This window comes from Periplaneta americana, chromosome 9 (genome assembly GCF_040183065.1).
Source record: "Periplaneta americana isolate PAMFEO1 chromosome 9, P.americana_PAMFEO1_priV1, whole genome shotgun sequence".
Taxonomy (NCBI): domain Eukaryota; kingdom Metazoa; phylum Arthropoda; class Insecta; order Blattodea; family Blattidae; genus Periplaneta; species Periplaneta americana.
In genome coordinates, this window is record NC_091125.1 from 101,218,281 (window position 1) to 101,230,357 (window position 12,077).

Below are 12,077 nucleotides of genomic sequence, written 5' to 3' on the forward strand. Positions count from 1 at the left end.
TTATAACAGGAAAAATGTAATGCTGCACTAGCCTCAGCAAATGCCGAGTAGTATGTGTATAGCGATCTCTCTGGGTTTAATAATTCTTTTACAGCTTTCATACCTACAAATTTATGAAACTTAGCCTACTTCAGAAAATGTTAAAATATGCTTTCGAAAACAACTTACTTTCAGTACCGTAGTATCATTATGAAGACTGTCCCTTTTTTTATCCATAAATGTTTTGTAAGTGTTCTTTCTGATATTGTACAGTAGTATTGGAATAGTTGTAAAGAATACTTTGCAAAGAACTGAATCCACTTTCTAGCAGTTCGTAAGTTTATAAAATTGCTACTATAGGCCTACAACTGGCAAAACTCCGTTTAGGAGGTTACTAAACCTTACCGCTGTGCTGGAGGTGGAGTCTGGAATTTCCCTCCATTAATCTGAGTGACACATCACTGCTATCAGTATGCACTACTATTGGCTGACAAATAGGAAGGAGGAGGTGAATAGTTATTGTGTCACAGTCTAAGATTGACGCATGCGCAGACCAACAGAGTTTTGTAAGTTGTTCCCCTATAGTTACTTTCCTTTAAAAATTGCATAAGTAATTGAAGAGTAAGGAGAAAAACGATCAAAGTCACAATTCTCATAAGGGTCATGTTATCATCTAGTTCAGTATATTACTGCAAAATTTATGTGTTTTTGTTTTCAAAACTGATAAAGGAGAATTATCACCACTTATACAGTCATCCTTTACTTCATTTTCAGTGGGAACAGCAATAAATTTAGCAGTAATATACAGTACTGAATTAGATGATATCAGCCTTGAGAGAATTGCGATGTTGATCGTTTTTCGCCTTTATCTATTATAATTTACTCTTGACACATACGGTATAAAATCTTTGTTTTCATTACTAATTTCATATAATTAATTTTTCTGACCGGAGTACAGGAAGTCGCAGGTTCGATTCCCGCTCGAGGTTGTGAAATTTTTCTATCATACCATGGCATGATTGTGACTATAATAGTATTTAAATTCATTTTCTGAGAAATTATGCACAGACATATATTTACTACTTCTTAAAGAATGTAGGGACAACTTATTAGGTGTATTGTCTCTGAATCAGAGACACATCTAAGCAGGTCTAATTATATTATTCTGAAAAAATGAATGTCACGAAGATGACACATACATTCTTTTTTTTTTTTTTTTACATTACATATCATTTCACTCCATTTTTCAAATTATATTACTGTTTGCAAGTTACTTTCTTCAAGTATTATTATGTTACTCAAAATGCTTACTTAAATGAAATCATTTAATATGCAGCCAAATAAAAAGATGAACTTTTGTCTCCTAGATTGCATATAAAAAGTATTCATTATAATTCCATGACTAAAACAATGATTCCATCCACATATTACACGATTTAAAAATGTACGTTTATTTTATCATTTTATATGTTATTTGTCTATTTACGAAAAAAGTAGAACTTTAAGTTGAAATCCAATTTTTTTAAACTCACAATGGGCACTTGACTTGTGTTATTCACCCAAATTGGCGATGCACCAAAACTTGCAGTTCTTTCAGTCGCCATGAAGGTTTTGCCTTTGATGCACCATAGGAGGCGAACTACGTAACACTGTAACATGATGATTATTAATGGAGCAATGCTGGAATGCTGGTAGAGGAAATGGGAGTATCCCGCAAAAACCTACCACCAAACATTGTCTTTCTCTGCCACAAATTCCAGTTGGACCTGCCGGGGTTCGAACCCGATTTACCAGCATGAAAAGCCGACGCTCTAGCTGTTTGGCTAATGGTGTGTCGAAATGCAAGATATAAAATAATATATACAATAATTAATTTCACATAGACAGTCACTAGAATGGCTCAAGCTGCTGGTAGGTCGTTAAAGAACCAACTAAAATAAAATAAATTAACGTAGAAAGGCGCTCTTTCAGTTTATTCAACATAACATAAAAAATCACGAATAATACTAGTAGCTTTGATTTCAGTTATATCACCATTATGTGTTGATACAAAATAAACACCTATTAAGTTTTTTACTAAAATTACTTGTTCGCCAAAGATGCAGTTCATCATCTCTGCTGTTCATTATTTACATAAATTTAACTATAAACTGCTGGGAAAAGATTTGTCATGGACCTGTCACTATTAAACTTAGACATTGTATTGTTTACGTAGTAAAGATTAATTTTTTGGACTTGCAGAATTATCTATTATGGTTACTATTGGTTATTAATGGAGAAAAGTATCAAAGGAGAAAGATTCGATCCGGTGCTGTGGACTGAACCTCGGCGTAGCTCAGTGGTTAGAGCATCTCGCCAAATACCAACTCGCTGTCAATTTTATCGACATGCTAAATAACCTAATAGTTGATACAGTGTCATTAAATAAGGCTAAAAAATTAGCAATGGCTCGACAGCCCTATATGGGAGCTGATCTTCATGTTCCGCATAGATCATTAAAAGATTTACAAAAAACCGAGTTTATAGTGTACAAAATACAAAAGAGAAAAGGACATGTACTCACCAACGAGAAACTTGATGAGATTGGTGCTAAAATAAAAAGCTCACCTAAAATATCTTGCATAAACTTAATCCTCGCATATTAGAAAAATTAAATGCCAATTCTAATTGCTTCAGCCATCTTACTTAGCATTCAGTTTGTGCTTATTCAAAATTGTATCTTAAATTTTTATGCAATAACGAATACCGGTAAATGTTTATAAAAATTTACCCCGACTATCTACTTTCAAAATGCTATCTGTTCAAAAAAAAAATAACAATGGGCCTAATTCAATTGTAGCAAGGTTAAATAACGATTGTACTTGGCATCATCAATCTTTATCAAAAAATTTTAATGACAAGAAAAAAAATTCTCTGTTGTTCAACACACTTCAAAATAAGTAATTAGCGATACAGTGAGTATTTACTCTTGGCGCGTTGCAGGTATGGAAGTGAAGCCATGCAATGGGGAGTCTCCACTGGCTGACCCAGACACGAGACGGGAGTACGACTGTGGGAGTGGGCCCAACCGGCAGGACTGTCCTTCAGGCAGCTACTGTCATCAGACTCCACATTTCGCGCGTTGCTGTAAGAAAGGTATAAGCGGCTGTTTATTAATTTGATTAGTATTAGTGTTGTTATTGGCCTTGATAGTAAAATATACACGAAAAATTTTCTGTCGCCTAGTGGTTACCATGCCTGCTCTTAGATTCGAGGTTCGAGAGAATATGAAGACTAAGATATTAAGAAAGATTAAAAAATCATTTTTCGTATATTTGTTCACTTGTCTTAAGCACTCGAGACTGAACCAATGAATATGTAGACTGTATGCCGCCTCTTTTAGACTTTTTCCTTTTTTTTAAATGGGCATTTTCTTAATATAGTTCAGTATGTATTGTTTCATAAGAGTTTAATTTTTCTACTTTGGGTACACTTTTCCCAGAAAGTAATCTGTTTTCTATTTCACTGTGAGAAATCAGTCCACTAGCAACAAAAGATACATTATGTAAGTTTCACGTTGTATAGTTAGTCAGACTTTACAAGGAAATTACAAAAAATATATATATGAAATGTATAAATATTGTTTGCGTATTAACTAGGATCTCTCCATTGCATGGTTTCATGGACATGTATTTCATTATCTGGTTGTAGAAATTTCAAGTGAATAGTATACAAAGGACATACATAACAAATATGGAGTAATACACCTGCGAGAGGGAATTTCAATTATGCATGCGCCATATTACGAATATAACTCTTGTATACAGAGTAAAGAATAAACGAAACTTAAATTAAATTGGTACCGGTAATATCAACTTCATGTGGTGAACATGGGTTGTATATTCTACAGCGCATACATTTCATCTTTCCACGCTTACATGTATGCAGCTGCACTGTACGCTGTCACATCTGCTCTACATCTGCGAGCATGGGAAGATGAAATATATGTACGGTACAGTACCGGTACCGGTACTATATTGTTGAAATCATAATATTGCCTAGCCTATATATTAATAATTCAGCAGCTCAGTCTTTGTTGTGTCACTGCATTTGGTACAGAATCTAAAATAGTGATGTAACAAAAAGGATCAAGTTTCATAGTTTCTTGTTTCTGCTAATACTGTAAAGCATTTTAGAGGGACTAAATAGCATTCTGGATAAATAGGGCGGAACACAGGAAAGCCAGTTTCGTTTAAATGGGCATATCTCAATCAATCGTTTACTAAGTCTCTCATTTAAATAGACATAATACCAACCAAATCTTCACTAAATCTCTTGCTTAAATGGATATATGTCAGTCAAACTTTTACTAAGTCTCTTTAAAGTGGAGATATGGCAGCTAAATTTTTATTAAGTCTCTCGTTTAAATGCACATTATGCCAATCAAACTTTTACTAAGTCTTTCGTTTAAAGCACATAATGCCAAACAAACTTTTACTAAGTCTTTCGTTTAAATGCACATAATGCCAATCAAACTTTTACTAAGTCTCTCGTTTGAACAGATATATGTAGGCCTATTCCAACCAAACCTTTACTAAGTCTCACATTGGAATAGAAATAGGTAAACCCAGCATTTTTACCAAGTCTCTTGCTTTAATGGAATATGTTATTCAAACTTTTACTAGGTCTCACGTTTAAATGGATGTATGCCAACCAAACTTTTACTTAGTCGCTTGTTTAAATGGACTTACACCAACTAAATCTCTTATTTAAATAGACATAGTCGACATTTTTACAAATTGTCTCATTTAAATTGACATATGTCGTCAAAACTTTTACTGGGTTTTTTGTTTAAATGGACTCAAGCCAACCAAACTTTTACTAAGTCTTCGTTTAAAAGAACATAACATCGGTTTCAAGCAAAACACATTAAGTCAAAAATAATACTTCTGTAAAAAAAGGTGTATATAATGCACATAAAAAAATATATATACTTAGAACTGGAAAATGAAATACACATAAACAGAAACAACTTACCGGTAGCACTAAAAATAATATGTTGTGGATTCAGTTTTGTCAGAAGAAAAACTCCTTTTTCTCAGAAGTACAACCGTAATAATTTTGATTTAATGTGTTTTGGTTGTAAATCGAAAAACAGTTGGAATAATAACTACACATGATAATTTTTTTAATATTTGCGGCCAAAGAACTTAAAAATGATAATAGATATATTTTCAAGGAGTTGGAAGAAGCTGCTAGACATTTTCTTCTGACATAATATGGAAATAAAAAATGAAAACTCTTTAGAATACTCTCGGAGGATTTCCTGAATTCTTTAACAGAAACAGAACTGAGATAATAATGTTATAAATTTAGAACCTTGTATTCCCAATAATAATAATCTAACTAAAAACATAACATTTCTACATGTGCTGCTTTCTCTACAGCCACAAATTTCAAGAAGTGTACAGTAGTATAAATGTTAATGCGTAGTAACAAGATTCTTATGTACCATACTCGGCATGTCTCCCACAGACATGAATGCCAACCACAAGAGCTGTGAGGATTCGTGGTTTGGCTGCTGCCCTGATGGGAAGACCGCTGCCCTGGGAGCTGACAACGCAGGCTGTCCATCAATGTGCGGCTGCAACAAGCTGGGTGAGTGTCACCAGAGTGTGGTTAAATAAACAGTATGTTCTGGGCACATGACTCTGACAACATTGCCATTAATACAAGTATAAATGTGTTAAGGGGTTAGGTACAACTTACAGCAGTAAAATTTTGGAAATATTCAACAATTTTTTTCCTCCATTACTGTATTTTATGCAATAATAAAAATTAGTGTGTGTAAAACACTGTCTTTCTGCTATATGAAAAAAATATTTTTACAATTTAAAAAAAAATTATTTATTTATTTATTTATTTTTTTCAAAATTCAGTTTACTGTGCAGTGATGAAGCGTTTCCCTACATAACTCAAGAACTATCCAACATTCTGCAATGAAATTTTTTTGTGTATTTATGCATGTCATATCTACAGTATGATGCAAGATCGTTTCTCTACCTTTGATAGACTGTCTGATAAAAAATAAATTCATTTTAAAAAATGGTCAGTTATCAGTATTTTCTTCTAACACAAAATAAAAAAAAATATTATTTATTCAGGAATGTCGTTGAAAGAGCATGATATTGTAAACATGAGTTTCAGCAATAAAATAAAAGAGAGAGAACATGAAAAAGTTAACAAGTTTATGAGTTATGAGGGAAATGCTTCATCACTGCACAGTGAACTGCCAACATTTTGAATTTTGAAAATATATAAATATTTTTTTAATAGTATTTTTTTTTTTTTTTCCATATAGCAGAAGGACAGTATTTTACACATACCAATTTTCATTATTGTACAAGATACAGTAATGGAGGAGAAAAATGTTGAATATTTCCAAAAATTTTACTGCTGTAAGCTGTACCTAACCCCTCAATAGACTTTGTTAACAGTCGAGTGGAAGGATGTTTCAAAAGAAAATATATTTATTTGCTAATTCCATGCGATTGTAACAAATTCAGAAGTAATTTACAAATACTTTTAATTAATTGACTAGAATAATGAAAAAATATAATAAAGATATATCAGTTAAGTTTTACAGTAATAGACCCATATGATGTAAATTTTATAGATTGTTCACAGATTTTAAAATTTAGTTCTTTTAAATGCTTGGGGCATGATATAAGTGTAAACAATAACTTAAAACTTTAGAAATTAGACTGAGAAATTTTCAAATTATGTGAGGTACGGTAAGAAGAAATTATACAGTATATGAAAGCAAAAATTGATACAAATATTTCATCATCAAAAGGATGGATGAGAGACTGCTGCAGAGATGCAATTCATGAGAAGAACTGAGAGTTGTTCACTTCTTGAACACCGAAAAAATCTTATCGTGAATGACCTTCACATTAACGCAGTTGTTACTTATATCCAACAATACCGTCAAAATTGTAAATTACATTTGAAAAGAAAGGTCGCAGAAATTTAGGATGACCTTAGAAATGATGATGGAACCACATAATGGATCCACTAGGTTTTCGTACTTGATTTGCGAATGGTGGTGATATCATCATCATCATCATCATCATCATCATCATCATCATCATCATCATCATCATAGTCTGTTAAGATTTAGACCAGTGGTATTCAATCTTTTATCCTAGCGTACTCCCAAAATACTTTTTTTTTTTTAATTTGCATATCCCTAAGACTTCATTGCAATTTATATAGGAAATAACAAAAGACTATGATAGACGTATGCAAAAAAAAAAAATTATCATTATCATCATCATCACCACCACCACCACCACCACCACCATCATTATACAAACATAGTTATTGATGCAATAATAATAGTAATGAATTATGTAAAATGTTACTGAAGCAAGGAAAATAAGAGTTGATATTGTAAAAAAAGTATCAGTAATATGTAAACTACAGTAATTATCAACAAGTATAATAAAATATGTCAGCATTTTTATATGCATATTCAGTGTGATGCATAGCTACCCCTTGAGGCAACCCCGCATACCTTTGGGGTACACATACCATAGATTGAATACCACTGATTTGGACCAATAAATGATCTGTTCTGACTTCAAATTGTACAGTGGTAATTGGATGCATCTTGAGATATTCTATCGTCATTCATTTACAAATATGCTCATATCAATACATTATAGCATATATTCTTCTATTTTGTTGGTACAGTAAGTTTAAATATTCTTGATTTTTCAGGACGACATGTAAAGTTGACGAAATTAGTTTTTTTTTTATGTTGAACTGCTGAATACCACAAGACTGACTATGTCTGAAACAATGACATCAGATGCGAGTTAGAGAATTTTAGTATTAAACAAAATTAATTACCACTGACCACGCTATTCTGACCATACTGGTAATGTAACAGAAAGAATAGAACCAAAAACATACTCGAATAAGTATTACCAATGTAGACACTTACGATTAAAAATCACTGGAAGAAATGATACGATGAAAAGATCAATTCATAAATTTCCTTGAAGATGCTACGATCTGATGGAATTCATTTTTACAGTTGATGAATAAGATAAAGATGAAAATGATAATGCAGGAACCACATGGGCAACTATAGGAATCGCACTGTATTTTTCGTCTGTACAGACTATAACAATTTTCTTACTGATTAACGTTATAACTTCTTTACTGTACATAGTATTAATTCTGATACCTCTTGCTGGAAACTCTTCAAGCCAAAAGGATCAATAGGCCATGCTTTCGCAGTCCCTATGCGTACTGAACATCGGGATCAAGTTAACTTTTGCCCTTTTGCTCCACGCGAGGTCAGCCAGGTAATTTTTATAATATTAACACAGTAAAGAAGTTGTCCGACTAGGTTTTGGACAATGACGGACACCACGTCGAAACTAGTCAGCCAGGTAATTTTTATAATATTAATACTGTAAAGAAGTTATAACGTTAATCAGTGATTATACAAGTGTTAAAAGAGTGTACCAAACAATAAAGAATAATTTTCCATATTCTCCCATCACCTCATCCCATAAATCTCGTTTCAATTTCTCTCAACTTCATGCTGTTTCACAGAGTGATTTTACCCATGTGATGTTGATTTGCAGGATCGTATGCAGACACCTGTGACCCTGTGACGCAACAGTGTTCGTGCAAGCCAGGTGTTGGTGGCCTCAAGTGTGACCGCTGTGAACCAGGATTCTGGGGGCTTCCGAAGATATCAGAAGGTTATCAGGGATGCATACGTGAGTAGAAGTTCAGAAATACAAGAAACAATACTTTGCAGTCCTTTTAGATTTTGGAGTGAAATTTTTCCTTTCGTCTTTCGGTCAAAGTTTCCTCACCGTTGTACTCTTTCTAATGCCCTAGCAACCACAAGAACCTAAAAGCTTACAATTTTCTTGAAGGGAAGCCAACATAACATTGAAAGTGTTATTTGTTTTATGTTGCTATTATAGGTATGTTTTTAACCACATCCTTTGAACGTTTCACTAAGTATTCCAATGAAATATCATCTAAAGATCCTTTCCATTTCTGACTCAGTATATAAATAGTACGAGTCAGAACCTATTACATTACAGTACAATTGGAATACTGTATTACAATGTTTGAAAATCTGTAGTTTCATGTAAATACTAGACATTTTCAATTTTATTTAGGTGTATGTATTACCAAAATATTATTATTCTGATTTTGCAACTTTCAATAAATTGTTGTTCAGGGCAACAACACATACTGTGTAAGAATCCAGAGTTGTAAATTTAATGTTGTGTTACAATAGCTCCAACTTAATAAATGCTGCAAAAATCTGCAATTCTCTAAGACTTCATAAATTTAAAATCTGTGTACGGTTATTAACAAAGTTTGAATTTAGTGTTTCGAATTAACCTTCTGTTTCAAATCTGTAGTCTATCATTTAGTATATCATTAGAATATTTCTAACATTTAATTTGAGTGTTCTCATTTTTCAACCTGCAATGAATATTTTGTATGCTAGAGCAATTGGCTACGAACTGAAAGGTTCCGGATTTAATTCTGGTTGGTGGTAAAATTTTTATCGTTGCCAAAATTTCCAGAATGGTTCTGGGACCATTGAGCCTCCTTTCAAATTGAATACCATACCAGGTCTTGGGTCTTTCCTCATTCTAGTGACGAGATTACAAACACATGGAGGTTTCCTTTTAATTCTTCCTTCTTCTTCGGTATTACAGCCGAAGTGGGCCTTAACCTCCTCTATGGCTCTCTTCCATCCTTCTCTATCCATCGCCAATTTCGAGGCCATTTAGGTTTCCTAACGATAAGATTTTTACAGGGTAGGTTGTCAGCCACACGCCCAACCCCCAACCTGGGGGACCGGGTCACTTGATTTCGGGGTTTTCACCCCCTAGATCAGTTGCTTCCACCACAGCTATGAGCCTGATCTACCCGTGGATTGCCTCTTCCGCTTCATCTGCCATTGGGATTCTCAATCCTCTTCTGCCTTCAGAACTGTTGGGCATCCTCTTCTGGGTTGCTTCTTTGTTTGGGTTCTCATCTTTGGCCTGTCCGGCATGGGAGACCCTGCCAGTAGCTACACTACCGCCGACATAGCCCAAAGAATCACTGGACCTCACTGCCCTCCCACCAACGTCAAGGTCATGCAACCCCTAGGGAGGGAATTCTTCCTTAATGTGCGGATTTGTTGTGCACACTTCATATTTTAACTTTCTCCACAGAAGTCACAAAGGTCGTGGGGAATGGGATAGGCTTACATTATCTGTAATCACTGAGTATTCTGGTAATGTTTCTATGAAAGTAGTTTGTTTCTGAAAAGATCTGTCCTAGAATCCAATTTGCGCAAATAGCACACCACATATCAATTTTACGTCATGAAGTGGATTTTCGTGCTTTAATCCAGAGTTCTCAGATGACCAATACCTACAGTTTTGAGAATTGACTATTCTGCTTAGAGTAAACCAGGCATCGTCAAAAAAAAAAAAGCTATGGATATACTTAATTGTCATGAATCGATTGAAGAATCATTGTATAGGAATGTAGTTTTATCAGCTCTCGCAGTGTCATTTGTGGCACAAGTGAGCAGGCCTACATTTAATAATAACTGAGAAAAATTCGCTCTGACACCAACGTTCGCAGCCAAGAGCTTCAGTTCTACGTACTGAATACCCTACCACTGAGCTAGCCGGGGCTCCATCTACAGCTCAATGGAACTCTTCTCCTCAGTTTTTTTCCTTTATGGCCTGCTCCATGTATCGACATTACAGTATGTCATTATAGAAGAGCACTCATAACAAGTGGATGGAACTCCAGCTAGTTCAGTGGTAGAACATTCAGTACATAGAACTGAAGGTTCTGGGTTCGATCCCCAGTGCTGGACCGAATTTTTTTCCGTTATTAATACCATAACAAAGAATCTTGTAGGCTTAATAATATTATCATATAGATCAACATTAACAATGCTTTCTTTTACGTCAGTTCACCAAGAGCTGGATATCGATCGTCCAGTTCAAAAGTGCGACAACTCAAAAATTGCCAATTTTTAGTTATTTATATTACTGAAAGCCCCTTTCGGAGCTCTTTCCAATTCAATATTGAGATAAGTCATATTTACAACCGAAAAGAAAAAAACTAAATAAACTGCTTTAGAAATAATTATAACTATGGACTTTACTAATTCACTCTTAGTACATTTCGAAATGTATTAATAATGAACTGGAAGATTGTGATAAACTCGTCCTGAATACCGACTCATTTCTAATTGTCGTGGTTATGAACCAGAACTCTGTTCCTTTCTAAGTGATTTATTTGAAACTTTCAACTGAAGATATCTCAAAACTTGTTTTTTTGAGTTGTCGCACTTTTGAACTAGACGATCAATATGCATGGCAAACGGCTGCGTTACAGCAGGCTCGACAACCGATTAGCAGGCTATGAAATGTTCGCACCTCTTACTTCTTGTTCTTCGTGTACCTTGTAACTAGACTGTTAATGCTGTAGCCAAAGAAACTTCAAAATTTATGCCTTCTACAAAGAAATATGAAACATAGCTCCATCATCAACAATTGTTTTTTATTTTATAATAACTGAAACATCCTTTTCTATTTTTATGTTCAAAGTTTCTTATAGTTATGCTTCGAAATGCAATATTAATCTACAGTATGTTAATAAGGATCCCCCCCCCAGATTAAAAATCCTGGTACTTTGAGTCCCTCCTCCATAACAGACAGAAAGAGAAAACAAATCTGTAATTAATAAAATACATTAAAGATGATATGTTTCAGTTGTATGAACACTATTAAGTACAACAAGATTATTGAATATGTTAGTCAGACATGTTTCGGAGATGCTTCTCCATCTTCAGTGACTAATTATAACGACGATGTGGTTCAGTTCCAAGCCAAGCCAAGCAACAACACGGTTCGAACAACTGAACCACATCGTCGTTGTATGGAGAAGCATCTCCGAAACATGTCTGACTAACATCTTCAATAATCTTGTTGTACTTAATAGTGTTCATACAACTGAAACATATCACTTTTAATGTATTTTATCAAATCAATGAACAC

General features: G+C 34.1%; 1 protein-coding gene across 1 annotated transcript in view; it reads left to right on the forward strand.

Moving 5' to 3' along the window:
* The window catches only part of LOC138706317 (agrin-like), a 239,609-nt gene that overhangs the window by 167,516 nt on the left and 60,016 nt on the right, over positions 1-12,077 (forward strand). The window contains exons 9-11 of the mRNA XM_069835451.1: positions 2,962-3,114; positions 5,494-5,616; positions 8,622-8,759. Coding sequence (XP_069691552.1) covers positions 2,962-3,114; positions 5,494-5,616; positions 8,622-8,759 — 414 coding nt within the window. The remainder of the gene's footprint in view (positions 1-2,961; positions 3,115-5,493; positions 5,617-8,621; positions 8,760-12,077) is intronic.